Source organism: Chroicocephalus ridibundus, chromosome 4 (assembly GCF_963924245.1).
Source record: "Chroicocephalus ridibundus chromosome 4, bChrRid1.1, whole genome shotgun sequence".
In the NCBI taxonomy this organism is placed as follows: domain Eukaryota; kingdom Metazoa; phylum Chordata; class Aves; order Charadriiformes; family Laridae; genus Chroicocephalus; species Chroicocephalus ridibundus.
The window spans coordinates 34135254-34160654 of NC_086287.1; the positions used below are offsets into that span (position 1 = coordinate 34135254).

General features: G+C 39.1%; 1 protein-coding gene across 2 annotated transcripts in view; it reads left to right on the plus strand.

The window, feature by feature from the left end:
* Positions 1-285: 285 nt before the first annotated feature.
* The window catches only part of PRKD1 (protein kinase D1), a 134460-nt gene continuing 109344 nt past the window's right edge, over positions 286-25401 (plus strand). The window contains exon 1 of one of the 2 annotated variants that reach the window (XM_063332325.1): positions 286-1554. In XM_063332325.1, the coding sequence (XP_063188395.1) occupies positions 508-1554 (1047 nt within the window). In that variant the 5' untranslated portion in view covers positions 286-507. The remainder of the gene's footprint in view (positions 1555-25401) is intronic. The other variant, XM_063332326.1, reaches the window with a different exon arrangement.

Below are 25401 nucleotides of genomic sequence, written 5' to 3' on the forward strand. Positions count from 1 at the left end.
AAGTTAAAATGCAACGATTTCAAAAGAAAATTCACCAAAGAATAAATGCACTCAAAAATTATATAGACAGTAAGGTGCTCTGTGTGTGCAAATCCCAGGTGGGAAACAAGCTGACAATAGTAAAATTGATCCTAATAAGACAGCTGATCAAAATGAAACAACGCTGCAGCTGTACGTTTGGCCAAAAAAAGCAGTTTGTAAAGAAACAGGTTGTAAATTCGATCAACCACTGCACTCACAAATATACACTTAGTACCGCCATCCTTACAGGTGCCATATGCATAGCTTAAGAGTTTCTCTGTTCACGGTTCCATTGCCTTCACAGACTTCCCGGTGGAGGTTAGGGATGGACTCTTCAGACTGCCCGCCGTCCGTGCCGCTTGCGCGAAGGGACGAGGCTCGCACCGATCCCGGGCGCCGGGCAGAGACTGATCCTGGCTTTCGGTGTCAGGGGGCTCCTCCTCAGCATAGACCATACCCGACACTGGATGCTGTTTTAGGGAAGAGATGGGTGCGAGCTGCCCCTTCTTCCTTCCCCAAAACCTGCGGGGGCCGCCGGCGGAGGCGGCAAGGTGCCGGCCGGGGCCAGGCCGCGGCTCCCGCTCCCCTGGCGCTTCTTACCGCCCCGCGCGCGAGCGGCCAGCGCGCTGCCCGCCAGTGAGGGAAAACCCAGGCTCTCCTCAGGCTCTGCCTCCACCTGCGGCCCGGGAGGGCACAGACGACGAGGCGAGGCGGGATGAAGGCGGCTCTGAGGTACTGCCCGGCGGGGGTGGCCAGGGAAGGGGAGGCTCTCCTCTCCCCAGCACCGCCGCCCACTCACTGGGCTGGGTGGGGAGACCAGAGGCGGCTGAGGCGAAGCCCCGCCGTGGGGGGGTGGGGGACGGGGACCGGCCGTCCCCGCCTGGGCTGTGCGGCACCCGTCGGCCCCTGCCGCCTGCCGGGACGCGGCCGCCGTTTGGTGGCGGAGCGGAGCGGCGCGGCCAAGCCCGGCCCGGCCCAGCTGGGCGGCGGGCCCGTCCCGGCGGAGGGCGCGGCCCGTCCCGCCCCCGCACAGCGCCAACAGCCGGAGCGGCGACACCACCTCGGCGGCGCTGGGCCGGGCTCCCCCCCTCGCTCTGCGCGTTTGTCTCACCGCCTTTTCCTGTCTGCATCCTCCTCGGTCCTCCGCCTCCCCCTTCCCTTATCCCCCCCCTCCCCTCGCCATTTTCAATCCGGGAGGAGCTCGGCGGGGACTTCCCTGAAACTTCGCGGGGGAACTCGCCCGGCGCCTCCGGGGCGGCCGCAAACTTTTCGCCGCGGCGCCCGCCTCCCCCCTCCGTCCCTGACCCCCTCGGCTCCGGCGGCGGCTCCGGCGGGAAGTTTTCGATGAGCGCCCCTCCGCTGATCCGGCCGCCCAGCCCGCTGCCGCCGCTGGGGGCTGCTGCCGGCGGCGGCGTCGCCTTCCACCTCCAGATCGGGCTGAGCCGGGAGCCGGTGCTGCTGCTGCAGGACTCCTCGGGGGACTTCAGCCTCGCACACGTCCGGGAAATGGCTTGCTCCATCGTCGACCAGAAGGTAAGACGAAAACTTCCCCCCACCGAGTCCCCTCCCGCTGCCTGCCGGCGCTGACGGTGACTGTAAACTTTCCTCCTCCCGGAGAGCTAACGAGACCGATCGCAACTTTCCTGCGCCTCTGCTCCTCTGCCGCCGGCCCCGCTTCCCTCACCCCGGCCCCCCGCTCTTCTTCTGCTGCCACCCCCCGCCTCGACCCCCCCGGCCCCGCTGCCGAGGAGGCTCCGTGCGGGATGCTCGCATGCGAGCTTGACTTTTATTTTGTTGGCGATGGATGCAATTAACCCTACTAATAGCTGTTATTAAAAACAAACCCCAGCCGGATCTATCTGCCTGCTTTTTAATGCTGCGGAAAGGAAGGGGGGGTGTGTGGGGGGGAGGAAGGCAGAAACCTGTCAGCTGTGATGGCAGCGCGGCGCCCTGGGGCAGTGTGCGCGTTGTCCCGGCCTCTGCTGGGAGAGGAAACTTTCCACTGAAAAAAAAAAAAAAAAAAAGGCAAACAGCAACAAGGAAAAAAAAAAACCCAACCCCGAGAGCCCCAGGATTCAAAGCGGCGCCCAGCGCTTCGCACGCCTTCCCGCTGCCGGGCAGCCCGGCCGGGGCTCAGCGCTACGGGGCCCGAGTCGGGGGGCGAGGGGTCCGCGGTGTGGGGCGGCGCTGGCTGCCAGCCTTGGGAGCTGGGCAGGTGGCCGCGGGGCGAGAGGGGACCGGCTGGCAGCCTCCGGGCTGCGGGCGGCGGTGGGTCACTGGTCGGGAGGGCGGGGAGCCGCCGCCGCGCTGGCCCCGGCGACAACGGTGGTGGCGCCGCCTGCGGGGGTGGCACTCGCCGCCGCTCCTGGGACGCGGTAGCATCGCCGGGCGCAGTCCGCCAGCAGTCTGCTAAAATCGGCGCACCACGACGAAATCCACCTCGCTCTGCGTCTGTCCCTCCGCTGTCCTTTGCCTTTGTCTGTGTTTTGGCAGTCTTGGTGTTAAGCTAAAGTAAAGTTTTACTGTGTCAGTGGGTGCTGCGTGAGACCCACAGAAAAGTATCATAGTGATTGCAAAAAAAAAAAAAAAAAAAAAAAAAAGACGTTCAGGACGGTTGTAATGGAAAAAGTTGGGCTTCCCCTCCCCCCCCGCCCCGTTTTTATTAAGGTAAAATAATTTCAGGCAGGGGTTTATGTATTTATTTGTTTATTCAAGTTGATAGCTTTGCCTTATGCCTGTTTGTAGATCCCATCAGTCTGAACTTTACTACTAGTGAAATTCACTAATGTCACTAATAGTGGCATTTACTTTTTTTTGAAGAGCAACTAGTTAAGTGTTTTCAAAAGAAGTATGAAATACACACCTTCATTTCTAAATTTTGTATTTTTCTTAGTTTAAGAAATGGTTACCTGCTTTATTAAACTTAATTCTGAAGAAAGGCATACCCTTTTGTTTAGCCGTATTTGCTTTCAAAGCTAGGCCAACACTTGTAACTTGGTCACGTAGATGTCAGACACAACTTAAATACTTTTAATATTTCAGCAGGTGTAAGTTATTCTCCCAGCAATAATGGAAGCGTTAAGATTGTTACATGTATTTTTTTTTATATTTTTGTGTTTGATTAGTTTATTCATTTCATGGGTTTGCTATAAATTTAAGTGTAATCCTAATTTCCTACCTATGTACCGTTGTCTAAAGAAAACTAAAGGTGTTGGCTTGCGCTCAAAGAGTCAGAGTTAACTGAGTAAGTACTGACATAAAAATTTTGAATGCTTTAATTTGTTGCAGTTTCCTGATTACATAAAAGAAAGCATCATTTAGCTGCTCTGCAGAACACACTTGAATGAGGAATTTTCTTCTAGTCACAGTTTGTCAGAGCCCAAATACCTGCTTTTCCAAGGCTGTTGAGATGGAAGTGGCTCAAAGAAAGGGAAAACTGGAAGAAAGACAGGCTTTAGGTTTGTTTTATCTTTCTTTTCAGGTGGTGGCCTCTACCTCCCCTGCTTTACAGATTAATTTGTATGTTTAGTCTTCAGAATCTTTGTTTTAAGCTTAAACCTGCAAGTATGTCTGTATATGTGACTTTGTTGACATATGTCCTTTCTCGAAACATGATGGGATGGTAACAAAGTAACTTGGCATACTGGTAGAGACTCTCTTTTAAAGAAAAATTACATGGTATCTAGAACTGTTGTGAGGTAACTTTGTGGGTGTTGTAGATTCCTGTTTTTTTCTTGAAATGATTTGAAGCATTGCTTACTCGTGATTTTATGAGGAAGATGTATTTGCTCATCAAAACCAAGCAGGAGACTATACTATAAAGACTATTTTATGAAATCTAACACTGTTTTCAAGCTTCTTTGGGTCTGTAAAGTAGTGGCCTACCAGGTAACGGTTTTGTCCCAAAGTCTCCGGTTTGGATTGTTTAATCAGTATAAAAACATGAGACAATGTGATTTTGTTTTTCTCTTTGTCTGTTGTGTTAGACTGCTAAAATCAACTCTGTCTCTGTGGTGTGCTATTAAATATTTAAGCAGTCCTCTTGTACACAACTTTATTTTTAGGATTGTGCCAAATTCTCTTCAGCATCAGTGTCAGATGACCTGTTTATAGAGAGCCTCTGCCATGGTAATGTGGGTATACCTGAGTCAAGATATTTATGACCCTTATTCTGCACAGCTTTATACACCAACTTAATTTAGTGCTGCTCAAAATTTACGTTAAATTGAACTAAGCTTCTCAAAGTGTGCAGAGTGGACCATATTTAGGCTTGAGTACGTTGTTAACATAGAGGGGGTGTGTGTGTGTGTATAGTTGTATTTATGTATGCATGTGTGTTCATGTATAAAACCATCATATTTCTGTATCTTTATAAGTGGTTTTATATATAAATAATATATAATATACATTGCATGCACATATGTAAAACTGTTATTACTATGTGTAATTTGGAAGTTTAGATTTAGATATAAACATGTGTTTGCATATATTTATACTAGTGGACTTTAAACAGCATCTGAAGTGCAAAGGTTAGGTTTTTTTTAATTTTGGTAGAGAGTATAATTTCATTAATAATCTAATGCATATGATGTGAAAACTGGAATGAGCAAAGTGTGGTTTTTTTCTCCATTGTCCATGAGAGGACTTCTTTCAGGAATTTCATCCTGAGATAACGGTATGGAAATTTTCTTAACAAATCTTTAGATGATATGGTATGTACTGGTCTCAGGCAAAAATTCAAACACATTTAAATCTGTTAAGAACTGCTCTGAAGACAAAAAAATTTGATTCCTTTGAGTTTGTGTATTCTTAGAACCAGTGACATGAAAACCTTGAGACTTGTTCATGTGGGGTTATTTTTTCTTCAGTTGAAAAGGAATTTTAGTGTTTAAATGATGATGTGGTTGATGAGAAATGAGAATCAACTGCAAAATGTGTGTCAGTGTTTGACTTCTAGGCCAACTCCCCCACAAGAACAGTGGGAGGATATTGTAAAATACAATCGTTGTTTTCTGAAGATAAATAGTTTGAATTACTGCCCTTTTTGGGTTAGCTGCACACAATAGAACCACTTCTCCAGGGCAAAAGTGTAATGCAAAACTCACTAAGTAAGAACGTGGCATATTTTTAATTGTCTGGAAAGACTTTTTCTTTTTACTGGCAAAAGACAAAGGAAGGAATCTTTATACAAATTTTTATACAAATTCATACAATTTAAATTCAAAGGGGAAACTAATTATTATTTATATTTTCTGTTTACTGAAATTCTTTCTCATTGTTGTACCTCACATACGATGTGTTGGGCTACTATAGTGGCATTGCCAAGTTTTGAAAACGTTGAGTTCTCAAGTAAATATATGATGCAACGTTATTTGACTTGAGAATGTGGGTTTTATAAAATAGCCCTTAGGTCAGCTGTTAAGATCAGATGTTGGCTTGGCCTTCAGCATTTGAAGGCAGAGAAGTAGCGAGGAATAGGAAACACAGACAACAAATACAAGAAACAAAATTTGATCTGAAACAGAGGAAACAAAATTTGATCTGCATAGGCCATGTGTGGTTCAGACTGATTTATAAAAGTAGTGTTGTAGACGGTTCACTGGTTTGGATAATTCTGCAATTTCACTGTAGGGAAAAAAAAAGAAGTAATAAACAGAAAGTAGGCCATTTCGGGAAGGGGAAAGGGCAGAAAGAAAAGTAATGAAAAGGTGGTTCAAATGGCATACTGCAGCTGGAATACTGTGCCCAGATTCGTCTTTAACATATTCAGTGTTAAATTAGAAGAATTATCACAAATCAAACCAAGAACCTTTTAAAAATATTCCTGAGTATCGAACTAAACACGTTCAGAAACAGGTGGGCATCCACTTATGCTTCTGGTTGTCCTTGGTAAGAGAAATCTAACTTATTCTTAAATAAATAAAATAGGAAAACCAAAATAACCTTAGTTTTGTTTTCTCAGGCCAGAATTTCCAAACTTGTGGTCTGAGCGAAGAAAGGAGCTTTTCTAAAGCTTGACATGAAAATATGCTTAACCTTTTCTGCAAGGGTTTCAAGCAGCCATGGAAAACATATGGGGTTTGTTTATATGGATCATGTATTTATTTATTTTTTTCCCTCTTCCCCCTCTCCCCCCCCATCCCCCAATCTACAAACTCTCCTAAAATAAACAAGAGCCTGGTGGTAATGAAATCATTTCCTTTGGAGTGGGATAGGGACTCAGGGTAAATAGTATACTAGAAAGATTTTTAGCCTCAGGATAAACAAACTGTTGCAGGTTTCTACCACGCTGACCTAAACTCATATACCTTCAATCAAACACATGGGTGTAGGCATTTTATATATTCGCTACATTTTTTGGCTGTAGTCACAGACTTCATATGTTCTGGAAAAGTAAGTACAGATGTGCTGTTTATCTCTTAAAGTTACATTCTTATGGAGTCTTTAATTGGTGTACACTGGTAACAAAATGTTAAGCTTTCTTCCCTAAAGGGAGTCTTTCTCTGCATGGAATGCTTCCTTCTGCCTGTGTTGTGAAAACACCAAGTTGTTAAGTTTCATTTGAGGAATGCAAGGTGCCTTGTCATTATGCACATAAACATATTACAAAGTGAAAGTACTTTTCTACTGATCTCACTCTTATAAACTCAAGTGAGACTTTTGATATTTACTGTTTAATCTTTTATTGACTTTACATTTATTATTCTCTGCCCTGTAAACTGTAAGTCAGTGTATGTAACAGTAGTCTGTAGATTAGTTAAAATTGCTTTTGGAGCATATGTGAGAAAACACTAGGAAAAGCATAACTTTGATGAAAGGGAGTCAGTCTGAATTTGTTTAAAAAAAACTGTGGGTTTTTTAAGAAATGCTAACTTTGTTATCTATCCTGTCTGTGATCCGGGTGAGGAAAATTGGTCTATTGCCACAAACTTATCTAGAGCATTTGAGAAATTCCTTGCCAAAGATTAAAGGCTATCAAATGAATTCTTACAGAATAGGAAATAAGATGGTGCTTTGAATAGAGGACAGACTTGCAACAAAGCAGTTGACATTTTAATTTTTAACGGAATTGTAAAAGGAGCCTTGTGTTGATCTTGTGTTAGTTCTACTGATGGTTCCCCCAGGAAATATATTATTTCCATAATGGTTTTAAAACAGTAGAAGATGAATAAGCATACAAGATGCTTCTCTTATTGCCGATGAGATGAAGCTCTATTTCCAGAGAAAGGATGGAATTTATTAATGAAGTTGCAACATTTCCCAGACAGAAGTATATATGTGGACATCATATGACACATGCTCAGTGAGTTTGAAATACCTGAGGGCTGACTGTCTGATACAAGACATACTGGCCATAAACCACACGGTTGACCTGAGAACACACAGTAAGCCCGGCGCATCCTGAAGGTGTGGTGGGTTTACTGCTTCTAGGCAAGTGCTCTGTGCTGTGGGTTATGTGTGGAACACCCAGTATGTGTGAAACCCCTGCACGGATTTGTACAGACTTTGTCCACAGGTATTTTCCCATGATTTCTGGAAATCCCTCACAAACACCCAAAACTATTTGCTCTTGTTATCTAGATGTTTGGGTTTTTTTAACTTTTTTTTTTTTTTTAGTATGTTTAGAGAAATCTGGCTGTATGGTTACCTGCAAGGAAACAAGCACACTTCTTTAAGTCTGCACATTGTTACTTTTGGTTTCTTATTTTTACTGTATTTTGTATATGAAACTATTTTGATTAAAAACTTTTGCCAAATGTATGTTTGGGGGTGGGTTGTTTTTTTGATTTTTTTTTTTTTAGTGACTCTATGCTAGCAATTATTTTAAGGACATCTGTAGAATTTTTAAGATATGGCTATGTGAAATTAAAAATTCAACTGGTAAAGACAAATTAGGTACAGTGAGACCGAGGGTTGTCCATCTCAAGCAACCTGTGATAAGGACATGGATTGGTTGGTTGGTTGGTTGTTTTTTTTTAAATATCACTTCTGTACAATGCTACAGGCCATCACTAACTTCTTGACCTTGCCATCTGGTTGATACCAGACAAGTTTATGTTGATATTATGTAATATGGCTGCAGTCATACAGCTGCAATTAAGTATATAAATAAAACCTCTCTCTGAAGTTTTTATCCAAAGTGGAGGCGAATTCCTTTGAGCTATCCAGTGCAGATTTCTAAATGCTGTTGGGAAATGTTTTGGTTTTGCCTTTATATACAGAAGCATGTGCCACAGGTCGATCTATTCTCTAGAAATATTTGATTAGTCCTCCCCATACAACAGGGTCACAGAATATCTGTCTTCAGTCAGTGCTAGCTGACTGCTAGTTAGACTTATATTTGGCTCTTGCCACTTAGAGGAGGACTTCTCTTTCAAATTGTCCTCTGGAGCTTCTATATACTTCTCACATAATGTCGGATTGTCAGTTTTGGGATATATTTGAAATCTGCTTTAGGGTGTGTTTCAGTAAAATAATTGTTTCCTTTTTCAACGTCAGACTTCAGTGTCTCTTACACAGGGTCGTTGGCAGAGGTTCTGCTAGAAAGGCTAGCTGCGTTTTGTTGTCATGTCTCATTAACTCCAAAAAATGTGGGTTATATCAGAATAAAAAAATACATAAAAATCCCCATTTTGTTGAGATATTGTTTACCCCATCTTTGACAGGGATTTTCTTTCCATACGTGTTTACATTCATCGCGCTTTACCACTTTGTGAGAGGTGACTTTTGATGCAATGCCTTTCTGTGCTTGGCTGGTGGGGCACCCACTGGGGTAAGCTTGGATGCTCAGCATGAACTTAGTGCTCTGCCCGGACAACACCTCGTTTACGTTCTCCTGGCTTGCGGTGTCCCTGTGAACGTCCAGGGTTTCGCAGACCAAACCAGATTTCTTTGACTGGCTTTCAACTTTCTTCTTCCTCATACAAGACATTTAGTACTGCTAAATGATCTCTTGCTTTTGGGGACTTTTCTTTGCTTTTAAATATTTCTATCCATGTAACAGTCTAAGATGATGACAGACTTGATGTCACTCAAAAACTGTGTATAAGATTAAAATAACTTGTACATGTCTGTCTTGAACTTCTAAAGTGTAAAACCCTGAAGTATGCACTTCAAGTCAACTATCTCATAAAGCAGATTTTTGCTTTCTAAATCCTTTTCTAGTTTTATCTGCCAGAACAACATCTGAAGGTTAGAAAGGTAGTGTAGTGTCCACACTATTACCTCTACATTATAGTGTGATACATATTACAGTGGTACAGGCATAGACGTGAATTTCAGTGTATTTGGCTGTCCTTTACTTTCTCTTCCTCCATGTATTTGTGGGTTCCTTTTGCTTGTTCCTTGTAATTCTGTTTTCCTCTTCAGCCGTGGAAAACTTGGTCAAGACATATGCTTTCACTTCTCCCACCATGCTCAGTGTATAATGGTACTGTGATTGTCTCTCTCAGATAGCTTTAGTCTGCCGTCAGTGCCTCTTCTGCATTCAGAAACAGTGTAATGACATAGCTGGTTATTTTTATGAAAATTTATCAAATATTGAATTTTATTTTTTTTTTAAAAAGTAAGAAACACGAACATACTTCATCTAATCTGGATCTTGGCTGTTTTCTAAGACAAGAAAAGAGGCATTAAGAGGCTTTTATTAGCGTTGGCATAAAAAGGTCTTTCCAATGTAATTATAAGCACAAGATATGCAAAACTATACGAAGAGAAGGTGCAAACCATGACCACAGTTATCAGCTCTAAGCCTCTATCTTGTACACTTTAAAAGAACCGTATCTGAACATGTCCTGTGCAGTCTGAAAGCATGTTCTGTTTCTTCTCTCTTCAAGTTATAAAAAAAAGTCGACCTTGAGAAATGCATTTTTTTTTTAAAGTGTTAGAAATAGTTTTTGTTAGCATCTTGTCAGTTGCAAAAGCGCAGACAAGACACAGCTGGGACTGGGAGCAACATTCTGGCTAGGAGGCATTTTGCCTAAAAGATGCTTATCTTTAAAAACAGCATCTTTCATATTGCCTTATCTTTTTCCTACCACCTGAGAAATCCGTTTACATGAAAATTGAAATTACTAATGTATGTGGACAATAATGGTAAAGTATACCGTGGTCTCCCTCTTTGCAGCACCATATGTCCTTATGTACTGTATGGATGCTAGGCTAGGGCTGTATTCAGACTGAAACAGCACTGAAAACCCTGTAGATCCTTGGGCCACAAAGGCTTGTTTATGTGATATAAACTTTTTAAATTGTGGGTTTGATCCGTGGGATGAGGGCCTGTGGGGTGAAGGAAACCCCACTGATAAGGAGGACAGCATGAGTTATTGACACTGTTTTCAGTTAGCTGTAACAATTTTCACATTTTCCTCTGGAGTTCTGTCCCCCTCTGCATCAGCTTTATAGGGTTGCATTACAGGTTTGCTCTCTGTTTACATGACGTGACTCTAGATGTGCTGACCATGCTAGCTAATGTTGTAAGTGCTGATCTTATCTGCCTGAGGATTTCGCGTTGCCACCCAAAATTAACTACATCTAGGAAAATGTGAAAATTGTACACTAAAATCATAAAATGCAACCTTTGATATGTTTGCAGTATGTGTGAACTTATGCATTTGTTCTGGTACATTTATTATACCTACCTCTAAAAAGAAGACATGCAGCAAAATATGTAGAATATGAGTAGGAGTCTGTCCTGTTCCAAACCCATAGTTTTCACTGCAATTTTTCCCAAAGAATTGTCTGTCCTGTACAAAAAATATAGGAGGGGAAAAAAAAAAGTGGAGTGGAAATTGAAAGAATCTGGTTAGAGCCTGTGTGTGTGCTTGTGTGTGTATTAGATTAAGGGAGAGGATCTCTTGATACTAGACTATATGTTTTTATTTTCATTTCCCAAGCAAAATTAACCTTTGCTGTCTGTACGTTATGCCTGTCATGTATCAGTATGTTTGCTGGCCTGTTTGTCACAAGAAGCTTGATAAGTCATTGTAGCAGAAAGGGTTCAGGTAACAGATTGTTAGGCACAAAATATGGTAAAATCAACCGATTTGGAAAATAAATATTTGTGCTTTATATCTAGAAACATGTCTCTAGTCTATCTTCAATCTGTGTTTATGATCATGCTTTTGTTGTCATGCCATCTGTACTTGACCCAGAGAATAACACATTTTCAAACCTACAAACAAATGCCAGTGTTTTGACTTTCAGTTCTTAATCTAGGTTAAATGATCATCCAATGTAAACCTTCTCTTTCTTCCTTCTATTTGATTTCTTTTCTTTGGCAACTGTCACAGAACCGAGGAGGTTCTGAGCTGTATTCTGGGGCTGAATTAGTTCTTGATGTGAACTAAGTTCTTTAAGGGGAGTTACAGAGGTGATGGAGCTAAACTCTTGTAGCCAATGACAGAGGGTGAAACAAAGAGCAATGACTGCAAAGTATGGTTTGAAAGAGATTCAGATTGCACATTAGGAAAAAAACTTCTTTGCTAGGAGAGTAGTGCAGGACTGGAGCAGGTACCCAGAAAGGCTGTGGAAACTTCATCTTTCATTTTTGGACTTGGATTAACAAACCCTTGTGTTGGAGATAGTCCTGCTGTAAGTGAGAAGTCAGACTGGATAAATTCCAGAGCTTCCAGTGTTTCTGTGATTCTCAAAGTATGCAGTTCATCGTGGTCAATAATTAAACTAATATTCAAGTTACAGTAGCAGCATTCCCCTGTCAGACACAGCTAAAATTTTTTTTATCAGTTGACATAGCCTATATATGGTTTTAATTGATCTATTGTTTTTTTCATGCTTTATGTTGTATCTGTAGTCTCTCGTTTGTCTCCGATTTGAATATTTAAAAATGAAAAGTTATATCTGATAAAAATTAAAAGTTATATCTTATAGTTAAATATACCTACTAAAAAGGAGGTAGAAAAAAGCTGGAAAAAACTATTTCTAATAGTGCTTTTGAAGCTTTGTTTATGTACATTTGTTGCATTAATGCCTAATAGATATTAAGCAGCCTGTATTATGATAGAGCTTTATTATACGCTACATTATGTAGAGGGAAGAAGTCCTTCCCTTCAGTACTTTGCAGTCGAGGCATACTGGACAGCTGGTTATTACACCACATCTTACGCCATGTGGTATGAGATCTCAGCATTAAAACCAGCAGTTTATCAGCAGTATCTTTGAAGAAAACCCTAAGAGAAATCCATCTTAGGTTGTAGGCAAAAGCACAGAAATTCCTCATGGAAACCTGTGGTTAGTAAAAACCACCAGCCCTTTTGATATGAAATAAAGGCCTTGAATCTTATGGTTTAGAAATAAAAAAAAATGTTGTGTAGGGAAGGGGCCTCCTGAGTTACCTATCCTTCTGGAAAGGTGAAGGGTTGGTCTTTGCAGAGATGAAAGGAAGAAATGATAAAACGAAGTAATACACCCATCTGCTGCAAAGATTGCTTTAAGTGGAACAATGCCTAAATTTTCAAGTAAGGAAGACCATATACTGCTTGAGAAGTGAACTGATGAGGACGTGCTTGATTATCTGTCTTTGCAGGGAGGACATGTTCATGTTAGGGATGTTCCGCAGCAAAAAAGATGCATTATTTAGAGCCTACCTTGCTGTTAGGGCTTAGCGGGAAGGCCAAGGTGACAACAAGGCTGCAGTTAGTATTTGTCGTTTACTTCTTTTCCCTCCCCCTTTGCTCATTTTTCCTGTGCTTCTTAACAGGCTGTTATCAAATGGTCACACTATGTAACTTAGGGATCTAAAGTTAATATCCTGGACTGATAGAGAGTCACTGAGTAAAATAAGGACATACAATCTAAGCTAATATTTGGCCGCTGATTGTTCAACGTATCTTAATATGCTATGCATTCACAGACGGCACATAATTGTAGGTGCAATTGTATGTGTAAATTTAAGAATGTTAACAATTTGGTAATATTCAAAATACTGTATAGTTTGTGTATTGTTTCATGTGGTCACATAATTTTGTTAAGTATCTTGGTTTACCCAGAATTAAGTGCTTCATGTTGTTACAAAAGGAAAAACAAATTTGTGTCAGTTTTACTGACAGTTTGGCATGCTTCACTTTTTTGGGTATAACATAGATAAGAGAATAAGGATGAAATCCCTTTTGAAGACTGAAGTGCAAAACAAGAATTTCTGAACTTCTAAAGCTTCTGAAAATCAGACCTATTTGTTCCAAGATGGCCTAAGAACGAAGAACTTCATACGGTCAGTTTAAAAGGTTGGCAAATGTCTACTTCCTTATTTGAGAGGTAAATAATCAATATGTAAAACCTTGAAAAGTGTATTTGGAGATGCCTCAGGAAAAGATCTGAAGGAAAAAACGCCCTCATGGGTCTCCCTAAAATACTGTGTGTATCTTGTCCATTGTGGATGAGCGAAGCTGCATTGTTTACCTTTAATTTAGGAACCATATTTTTTCTATTAAGAAATCAATTTTTGAGTAATAACGTCACCATTTTTTTCCGCTATTGAGCAGTACAAGAGGGAGGTTCTGAAAACAACAAAAATCATTATATAGCAAGAGAGGCTTCACAAAGAGCAAGTCAAAAGCTTAATTACCATCTTTTGAATAGGAGTGCATAAAAATCTTTCACTGGTGTGGCTTGTTTGTTACCCCCTTCTTTTCCCAATGTGTTTCAATCAGAAATGAATGTTGAGTGTCACTTGCCATGTTGATACCAGGCTTATATTAGTACAAATAAACAGTAGGACAAGTTTAAAAAAAATTGAGGCTGAACATCATGATAATTACAAATACATCTGTAAAGATTAATACCTATTCCATTTCTTCTGATCCAAGACAGATGCAGATTCCAAAGTTTGCATTCAGATCTTCATGAATTAAGTAATCAATCAGCTCTGCAGCAATTTGAAAATACATGAAGCTTTAAATTAGAATAATCTGTATTTTTATTCTTTCTCTAGAGAAAAAAAATTGCTTAGGTATGTGAATGTAGCATTATGAGAGAACTTTTGATTTCTCTACACACACAGTATTTTGTCTGTATTGAGGAATGAATCCTTTGTATTAGAATTATAAACGTAAGCACTTTTGAAGGTCACATCTTCAGGTATATTGAAATCCATTGCTGTGCTGGCTTTATAAACTTTGGTATTAAGGGATACAGAAAATACTGAATCTGGGAAATGTGTATTTGATCATTTCTCTGACTCCTGCTGGCCATAGTTGCCACTGAACAAGTCACTTCCTTCCCTAACATATTAGTTTCCATTTCTGAATGGCATATCGATACCGAGGAGGACTAAATATGAGTAACGCAGGATTTTGACTGTGAGTAATCTAACAGAATTGTTTAGTCTGTAAAATACGTAAGGATTTCATATGCAAAAGTTTATAAGTAATTTTTGATGAATCTTAGAATTTACAGTACAAAGATGTGTGTATACAACCAGAAATATTCATGAATATTTATGGAATATATTGTTAGAATGTTTCTAAAATGTTAGGATATGATGATTGTTAGTGTATAGATATTTGCTAGTTGAAAATAACAAATAAGAAGGATTACAATGAATTATAGTAGTATAAACTACAGTGTTTATTAAGAATTGGTTTTAAATTGTGTGAGAAATTTGTATGGAGCATAAAATATGCTTCTAGATATCTTTCTGACCATGAAAATCTTGCTAGAATTCTGCTAATGAATTCTTGGTTTGAATACACATATTTTGTGTGCAAATTCTAGAGTTGGGTCTGTATTTATTATCATTTCTTCTGGTACAGAGAAGTTACCCTTCGTTCCAGTATATTGTTAAATTTTTCTGATTTATAATTTCTTAGCATTATTCTTCAGTAATTTCCCCAGACACAGATACACTGTGGGAGGGACTATTTTTTAATGCATTTTTTGTAAGGTAGAAAAATGTAACTAAAATGTCAACCAAGCAAATGTCAACCAAGTATATCTTACCCCTTTCAGGTGTTTTCAGAACACTTAGTTTTTCTTTTGAACTGAATATTATGTATATAGCACTTAAGCGTGCGTTTAACTTTTCCTCTATCAGTTATCTGATCCAGTTTACTGCTCAGGTGCTCTGAAATGTCAGTGGGGTAGTGGGCACAAATGAGAGGCGGCTGGAGTGGACACTAGAGAAAGAAACTAGATCTTGGTTTTCTAGGTCTAATAGTTTATAGGTTCGTTATTCTGTCATCTCTGACCTTCCACCCACCTGCCCCGTCACCCCCCCTTTCTTTTTTTCCCTCTTGGCTGGGTTCAGTTACATTTGATGGAAGACTAGAGGTATCAAAGAGAATTTAGTTCTTCTGTCTTTTCAAAGAGACCAACATCTGGGTGGAACAAGGAGCCAAATAACCTGACTGAAGGGAGGCTGCCCTGGAGCTCAGGCTTATTAGGTTGCAGAGAATTCATATGGGAGACAGACATCTCAACTGGCTTAGGCATAGAAAATTTTCCATTAGAATTTACAAACAATCGTGAGACAAATGCGTAGGAAATCAAGCTTTATTATTACTAGGTTAAATGGATGCAAATCATTGTGCATCCTTACATTCTCTGTTGCCTTCTAATTTGCCTCACCAGACAAAATTAAAGGAGTTGTTTGTAGGTTCCCTAGTTATATGTAAATTCTTAAATATTGATAGAATATTAATGAGCTTTCCTAAATTAGTTATTTATTCTAAATGTCTTTCATCACACTGTCTCTCCTAGCATGTCATGATCTGGGCTATGACTCTTATGGGACAGGCAGATCCTAACTAGCATTTTTCTTACATGAGTAAGACCACTTTTCTTACCCCTTCTCAGGACAGACTGATGTGTTGGCATCTTTTTGTATGTCCCAATATGCAATTTTAGATGGAAAACAATTTGTGTGGTTTTATTTTTTCTTCTTTTTTTAGAAAAGTCCCCCAAACCAAAAAGAAAACTTCAAAAGAACAGACCCCATTAAAACTCTGCTACAAGATATTGTTATCTTTGAGATTCGTAATGGCAAATTTGAATGAAGATATCCTATAAAGGACAGATGTGCATGTAAACATGAGTTTTCAAAAACCAAAAATATCTATGGCACTTTAAAGATGCTTTATAATAATTCATTCTTCCTACATGTATATATACAACCTCACCTGCTCCAGAAAACCATGGTTAGATTGGATTACAACTCACTTTATGTTTTTACACTTTTCTGGTATGAGCTTTTTATTAGGATTATTTTGGTAAATTAATTAAAACTTTGTTAATTTTAGAACATATTGTGTGTATAGCTTAGTTACACAAGAATAATACTTGTGTACTTCTGCTTCTCATTTTAAATTCTCTTATTTTGTGTTGTAAACTGATAGTTTTTTATTTTGTGCAATGTTATTTATGTATGAGGACAACTCTGTACAGATATTTATGTGGTTGGATTATACATTTGGGCTACTATGGATATTGTGCAGCCTCACTTTCTGCCCCCCCCCCCCCCAAACATACTGAAATTCATAGGACAACTGTCAGCTTTGTAAACATTACCTAGGTGGTTTCTTTGATATTTTTTCCAAGAGCTTAATGGAACTGCTTTTGAAATAAAATTTTTAAACTAGGATTTTTTTTTTTTGCCAATTTCCATTCTGGAATTAATTTTCTCTTATTGCTTGTAAAGTGGGAGTTTCAGTAATGGGAATGTAGGCAGGTACAGGGCTGACATACAGAAAGTGGGAGTGTACAATATTTTATAGAACGCTTCAGGCCAAAGAGTATTCATAATGAAAGGTCCGATTTCTGTTCTTGCAGTTTCATGTCAAGACACAGTGACAATTTACGCTTTTAAAAAAAAATCACACAAGAATGAATAGGTGAAGGAAAAAAATCTTCAAGTGAACGTTCCTCTAGAAAGTAAATACTGAAGGCTGTTCTACAGTGACTTGGGCCATGAAAGCTGGAGGAAAAATTGAAGGGCACCCAATGAAAAACTGCTATCAAAGTTATCTGTGTACATATATTTTTGTTTGGAATCCGTATAATAACAAAAACATGGCCTGAAGCGTATGCTAGACACATTCTTTTACCTGAATGGTCATTAAACCACTTATATCGTTAATGAAACATGAAAATATGCGTTCTTAAAGATGACCTTTACGTGTTTTTTTTAAAGTTAGTGTGACACGATTGCTAGAAGAAATTGCCAATGACTTCCCGCTATTCTAAATTTTCATTGCATAAGTTTGATTTACTAAGATTGGCTAAAAGATTGTTAGAACAAGGGACAGAATATAGTAAAAATGCATGTGGAAAAACTTTTGGAATGCTTTGAAAGTGCATAACTTACCACTGATGTTATTTGTGCATTTTAAAGCTATGTTAACATAGGTTTCTTCTATGCTAGGCTGGGAATCATTCCCAGCTTCAGATGTAGGTGAGTGCTATGGCTGCGTTCTTGGGGGCCTGGGGATACAGGCTACCTTGGAGCACACCTGCCCCACAAAATATAAACTGAGTATGATGTCTGTTACATAGACTAATGCAGCTCTATGAAAAAGTGACTGATATCGCTGAGACAATGAATTTGGGATATCTCACTTGGAGACCATGAAAAATGAAGTTGCTTTGCTGTCTTTTGCTGTGCACTTTTGACTTTTTAAAATTTTAACTGTAACATCCACAATAGTATAGAAGATCCAGCAGAAACAATTTTTTTACGGTCAAAGAAATAATTCAAATATCCTTTCCAGTAGCTTTACTTGGTAAAGAAGAACAAGCATGACCACATTTCTGTCTTTGTGGTGTTTTTTTTGTTGCTCATGGATGTTTGTAAAAATAGAACTTCAAGTAAGGACATACATTTTATTTTTACAAGTTAGTTTACATCACAAATAAAAGCCAGTTTTAGCCTAATGAAATGGCTGCAACTAAACCTAGCTGCAGGTAGCAGTTCCACCTAGCTGCTTAGTTTGTGTTTTGAATAGTACAGTTTCATTTGTGTTGGTGCCAAAGATACTAATTTTTTTTTAAGTTTTAGGGAAAATACTTTTATTTTCTTGTATACTTTATTTTACCAGAATCACACAGAATCCCTGAGATTGGACACAAATTTTTTTAGCTGACATACCACCTTTTGATATGAGATTCTTGCGGTTGCTTGTTGAAGACACTTGACAAATGGATTATATCTGCTCTTTTGTGAGGTAGCAGCTGATAAGCTAGGTGCCAGGACAAATGTCTTGCAAGACATGGATTTAAACAATTGATAGAATACAAGAAAACAAATTTTTCATGGGGGCTTCTGTTTTCTGGGTTTTTTTTTGGTTCGTTTGTTTTTTGGTTTTGTTTTTTTTTTTTTTTTTTTAAATGAATTTAAAAAAAGACAACAAACAACCTAACACTTGACTTCTAGGAATAATTTGTTACTAATACTTGTACATTCCCAAGGAAATATATATGCCTGTGATAAGAAGAGGGTTTGGTTAGTGATGTGCTATACTTGAGCTCACAAAAATACCATTTTAAAAAACATGAATATACTTTTGATTACCTAGTATATATCTGTCAGGTGGAACTGTTCTTCTAGGGTGTGAGATAGCAAGGGAGAGATTTACAGTGCTGTATGAAATGGAACTTTTTTTATACGATGAAATATTTTTGATCATGCAAAATCTAACTAGATGTAATCAGTCTATATATTGAATAAATCGGGTATTTTTACAGAGTTGGTGATATCTTCCCTGGCACCCCAAGTCCTAATCTACGAACTAACTCTGCGTATTTGGCAGGTAAATGAAACAAAGGCCAAAACTGAGATGAAATCAACTGACTTTTATAATGCTCTCAGCTGCTAAGAGGAAGTTAATAAATTCTAAAGGTACCCATTTCCATGTAAAATTTTCATCTGTGTAATTTGGTTTTGCCAGTCTGCTGCTGAGTACAGGACTAAGATCTTTGTTAAACAAGCCTATGTGAATAAGGTAACATAATAGTTGCCCTCCAGACGTGAGCCTGCATCTATTTCTTTCATGATTCTTTTAGAGGTGGAATGAGATGTCAAGAAATGGTTTTTGGAGAAGCAGCATCAGTTTTCCTACCATTATTCTTGTTCTTTTCAAAATTTATGTGTTCATTCATATTCAACATGTAACCCCTTAATCCTTTTCTGAAGAAGTGCTAGTTAACCAGTTGTTCTGCATGCTTACTTTTCTCAAACTGTTTCTCCAGTAACACATCCCTGTAAAACTTCATCCTCTTTTCTTCAAGTCACTTCTCCTTTTTTTTTTTTGAGATGTTTATGAATTCTAATCCTGTCTCTTAATGCACTTGCTGTGTGTTTCAGTTTCATATAGTGTGAAGATTTGCGAAGAATTTTCTCTGGCCCTTCATCCAGATAGTCAATGAAATCATTGTAAAGAACTGAACCAAGCTCAGGTTCCACTTTGGAACTTGCCCTTTCCGGCCCTCTTCAGCATGTCCTTGCTTTCTGACAGTGCTAAGTACTCCATCTGGGTCTAGTTATCCCATCAATTTTGTCTCTGTTTTAAGACAGTTTCGGATAAGTAATGTGAAATTTACTTCTAAGAAGGTCATGTCAAACAATATTTGAAGACACATTGAAATTAAAATACATAGCTTCGGCTGCTTCCCCTTTAACTCTACAGCTCACATTATCCTATCAGAGAAGCTAGATTTGGTTTGCATTAATTTATTCTTAGCATATTTAGATAGTTTGCCATCTCACTCCTATCTATCTTCCAGGTTCATATAAGTAATCTGATAATCAGGAGCCAGTACTTCTAGGATGAAAGTTTAGTTGACCAGTCTGTAATTCCCGAATTCCTCTCTTTCCCCCTGATTTTATATCTAATGGTCATTCATTAAGTCCTACCTTACTGCATTCATCAATGAGTTTTCAAATGCAATTGCCAAGGGTATTAAAAATGCATTGAAATGTTTTATAAAATGCTAAATGAACATCTACTTTGCATTTGTACTCCGATTTCTTTTTCTTTGGCCTGGGTTAGTCATCTTTGTTCTGATGATGTTTTAACTGAAGCTTGATGAAGAAAAACATTTGAAAATGTTTTTGATATCAAAAAGATATCGCCAATCTCTCCACAGAGTAGTAGGCAAACTGGTTATATGTCTAAGACTATACAACTGAAGTCAAATTATTACTTGCTACTGCTAATACTTTTTACTAATGCAGTCTCTTGTGCCTTTTTTTTTTCCTTCTGTCTGGCCTTAAATGTTTATACTGTTCCTTTGTACTCAACTTTCTTAATTATACTAAGTTTCCACTTTCTGAATGTTGTCTTTTTATGTTTGAGGTCAATCAAAACCGCATGATTTACCTAGGTCAGTCCTTTAGTACACTTACTGTTTTTTCTTCAGCCTGTTTAATTTTTTTAATGGAACTGCAGGTCTGGGTTCCTCCTTAGACTTTTCTCAACTCTGAGATTATGGAGGACTGCAAGGCCATTGCTTTCATTTTATTCTTCTCATTCCTACCTTCTCTGAGGAATGTGAACTCTCTTATCCTGTAGCTGCTCTTTGCCAAAGTGCTTGTCACTTTCTCATTTGTATTGGTTGTATTCAGAATTTGAAGAGCCTTTTACTACTTTTTTCACCTTTTAATAATATTTACCAATGCATTCCAAGAACTTGAGGGACAGTCTGGTGCCTTAGTGACTAGTAAAATGCAAAGAGAAAGGAACCAGGATTTTATTTGTGCAGTCTGTTACACATCTAGGAGCATATGTTCGCATGGCATATTTATCACCTGTGGGAAATTTGCACCAGGTGTTGGTCCTAGGTGTGTACCACACGTCGGTGTGATGTAAAGCAGACTTCTTTACAGATTTGTGTGCATGCACAGGGAGCAGCATACTGCTTGGGGAGCTTTGGGAAGATACGCTTTCATTCTGGTATAGTAGGTACCTTTTGTCTGCCATCCATGTGCAGTGCTGTTATGCACAACTTCAACTTTGGTTCCACCAGAGGGGAAGATGTACTGAAAAGGCCTCAAGTTGTGCCAGAGGAGGTTTAGACTGGATATTAGGAACAATTTTTACACTGAAAGGGTTATTAAGCGTTGGAACAGGATGCCCAGGGAAGTGGTTGAGGCACCATCCCTGGAGGTATTTAAAAGACAGGTAGACATAGTGCTTAGAGATATGGTTTTGTGATGGTTTTTGTCAGAGTTCGGTTGATGGTTGGCCTAGATGATCTGAAAGGTCCCTTCCAACCTAGGCAATTCTATGATTCTATGAACGCACCAGTGATGTGTTTTGCTGTGTGCTGTGTAGATCCAACAATGAATGCAAGGCACGTTTGCACCTGAAAGAATCCCATCAGGAGACCAACCACTAACCTAGGTATGTCCCTCTGTCCTGCTGTACTTTTCTCAAATCCCAAAGAAATTAAAGTTGTGTGCTTTGAATTAGTCTGCTGGCTATTTAGAAGACTGGTACAGCTCGTTTTTAAGAGTTATACGAGCCATTTCACCAGCTAATAAAGTCTTAATTATGCATTAGGACATCCATGTCCTCTGGTTTATTCTCCATGTTTATGTATTAAGCTGTTTTGTGTGAGGTCTCTAAGTTGTTTTCCTCCTGTAATGTTCCTATGAGTAGCCATCTCTCTATCCTATTTCATACAAAGCATGTTTTGTACATGTTTTTGTGTTTAATCTTTATTGTGGAGTTTAGTTACTACTTCCCTATTTATTTTTTTTAATAAACAAAAATGAGCCAGCAATGTGCCCCTGCGACATAGGCAGCGAATGGTATCCTGAGCCGCATTAGACAAAGCATTGCCAGCAGGTGAAGGGAGGTGATCCTTCTCTCTACTCAGTACTGGTGAGGCCACACTTGGAGTACTGTCTCCAGTTCTGGGCTTCCCAATACAAAAGAGACATGGAGCTACTGTAGAGAGTCCAGTGAAGGGCCACTAAGATGCTTAAGGGACTGGAACATCTCTCCTGTGAAGAAGGGCTGAGAGAGCTGGGACTGTTCGGCCTGGAGAAGAGAATGCCCAGGGGATCTTACCAAGGTATATGAATACCTGAAGGGAAGTCAGAGCCAGGCTCTTTTCAGTGGTTCCCAGTGCCAGGACCAGAGGGAATGGGCACAAACTGAAACACAGGATGTGCCATCTGAAGATCAGGAAACAGTCTCTTTATTGTGAGGGTGACTGAGCACTGGCACAGGTTGCCCAGAGGGGTTGTGGAGTCTCCCTCCTTGGAGATACTCAAAAACTGTCTGGACATGATCCTGGGCAGCTGACTTTAGATGGCTGAGCAGAGGGGATGGACCAGAAGACCTTCAGAGGACCTTCCAACCTCAACCATTCTGTGAAATAAGGTAATGAACAGGAATAGAAAACTGTGGCTTCTGCCATCCTAGACTGTGTCAACTGTTGAAGTAAAGTCAGACTCCTGGAAATTTAACCATTTTGCCTGGACTCCTGTCCTGAGAATTTTTAGAGTGTTTCAGTGAGCGATTTGTGTGAGGTATCCACAAATCTAATGGACTAATTTGATTTATTGTCGTGGGATCAAAAATGTTTGGAGTGGCATTTGCTTGTCTGCTTGTACTGTGATTTACTAGCCTTTTTTACAAACTCTTCCTAATCCTGTCAAAGAGAATTGTCTAAAAAATAATTCTGGGCCACGCTACTGAGGGACCATGCTGCTACTGTGCCCAGCATTGCATATTTAGTCATCTTGTAGACTGGCTCTGTGAACAGTACACTGATACATAGATGAAAAATAACTTCTTGCAGCTTTCAATAGAGTTTTTGAGCTTTCTTGTGATACATGCAATATTTGAAAGTATAATTCTGAAATTAATTTATACCAATTGGAGGTATAGAAAGAACAGTTTATCAAATTAATAAACCACCTAAAAAGAAACTAATACAGTAAATATGCAGCATGTAGTCTTGACTCTCAATAACTTTATCAGTTCACCAAAAGAAACATAGCTGAAGGCAACGTATTTTTTTTTCTACCTGTGGTTGCACTTCAGTAAACATTTGTAAGTGTTTTTAATAGTTATACCGGGAAAGCTCTGCTTTCTATCAGAAACGAGATTTTACTTACTTATGTTTGCAGAAACAATTTTGAATTTTATTAACTGTGTTTCCAGATACACACCCAGGGAAATGATTTACTAAAGACCTAATTAGTAGTTTACTAAAGATCTAATATGCAAGGGAGAGTAACAGAGAGGCGCAAACCCCATTAAATGTCACTTACAAAAGTATAAACACTCTACTTGTGCATTTTGAGTGCATTAAGGAAAACATGCTGTTCTACAGTTAAAGTTGTGTCATTTTTTTGACTTTAGTCCAAGTTAAGGTTGCAGAAACATAGGTGTCCGCTTTGTGAAATAATAAAAAAAAAAAAGACTTAAAGTTCTTTTCCTCACTTGACATTCCTTCTCTGGTCTCTTGTCTTTTGTGTAAATATGCTGTGCAACATTTTCAGTTGGTACAGTCTTACTTTTAGACTTTTTTTCCCCTACTCGTGCATTTGATGTCTACAGTCTGATGTTCGCTAAGTTTTGATTATTCGGGGTTACGTGTGATGTCAAGGATTCCTGAGTGGTTCTCAAGTACCAGGTCCAGGGCTTCCAAGTGCAAATGAGGTGTGGTGCGGTCAGCCCAGGAAGGCTGTGGGCAGCAGTTGCAAGGAGGAAGATAAATGATTGTTGAAGACTTCCCTAACTAGCTGTGTTACTAAAAGTGAACAGCATATTGGCAACTGTTTTTAGGTAATGATCAACTAATAATGTTTGTTAAATACAAGAAGGAAACAAAAAGCCATTTAGGTAAGTAAAAAACCGGTTTTGTATTTCTTGGTTGAATTTTTGTTTAAAAAAAAAAAGTGCAACACATCTGTTCTTCATTGAATAGATGTGTTTGCTGTATGTCTTCAATTATGTGCCAGTTTGTGGTACAGCCACGTAAGTGAGCCACTATTGCTACAAAGACTAATTTCAGCTAGGAGCTGTAGAAACAAGAACGTGACTTGGAAGGGGTTATTTGTCTTTGTGGATATTTGTTCTCTTCTGCCAGGGAAAAAAGTGAAAAAGTAAATATCTCTTTCCACTACTTTACCTGTATTTATTGTCACATTTCTGTTTCCTTGTGTGCAGACTCGCTTATGTACCAGAGTTTCAGACTCTGTTTATCTTCCACCCACTGCTTTAAGAAACTACATTAATGTGCCTCAGCTGTCTTTGCTTCTGTCAAATCCATAACTAATGACAAAATGGTTCTTTAAAAATTAATCAGACTGTTTCTGGGGGAATGAAAGAGTGATCTGCATGTAATCACTTTATCCAGAGAGGAGAAAAATATTCAAACATGTAAATTCATAGGATGTAAAAAAGCATAAGGCTTAGAAATGTGTGCACTGCTGTATTTTGTTAAAGGTTCCTACAGCTCCTCAACTCATTCTCCAACCCATTTTTAAAACGGACTGCTACAAGTGAATCAAATGTGACTCATAAATCTGAAGGCATCTTGGGTGTGGTTATGTTAGAATATTCAAAAATGTTTTTAAATTCAAATAATGAACTTCAAAGTGTTTATAAACTTATGTAGCATCGTGACTTTCAAAATGAAATTTTCTCTTTTTCCACTTTTCTTAGTCCCACTTAAAGATTTGAAAATTACATGTATGTTTTCCTTTTTACCAGCAAGCACCAGCTTGCTACTGGTAGGAAATAAAGAAGTAGTTTATCTTGCATTATATTTACTACTGAATATATGTTACAGTTTTTTAAACTGTCACAATGGCCTTGCTAAGGCCCTATTCTTAAAAAAATAAAAAAAGCTATATTTCAACCCTAGTTGACCAAGAATCTAAGAAATTTAAGAAAATATGAAGATGATGAATTTTATATTTATCCACATGAGTTTCCACTACTTGGTTTTATATTATGGATTTGAGTGAAGTTATGGATCATCTGAAACAGTAGATTATCTTGTCTGGATTATGTGGACATCAGCTGTAGTTTCGCTGAAGGATGTCTGTACCTTACAGAGTATTTTCACTAAGCTCTGACAGAATTCTTTCTGTATTACCCAAACATGAAAACATGCTATTTTTGCATATTTTTGCAATGGTAATTTGTAAAAACTCTATAAAGAAGTATTTTTTTAATAGATGGATGTAATTAGTATTTATCAATAGAAATCCATACATATATATAAAAATTAAAAGGTGATCCTTCCTCTCCAAAATCAAAAAGTGTAAATCAGTTTTACGAACCTGTGAATTTCAGGACGACATGAAGACATTTGAGTGACAATTTTTAATCCATCAATAATATTCTCTGTAGGAACTCTGAAGTAAACAGGATGGTTGTGGAACAATGCCTACTCAGGCAGCTTGAC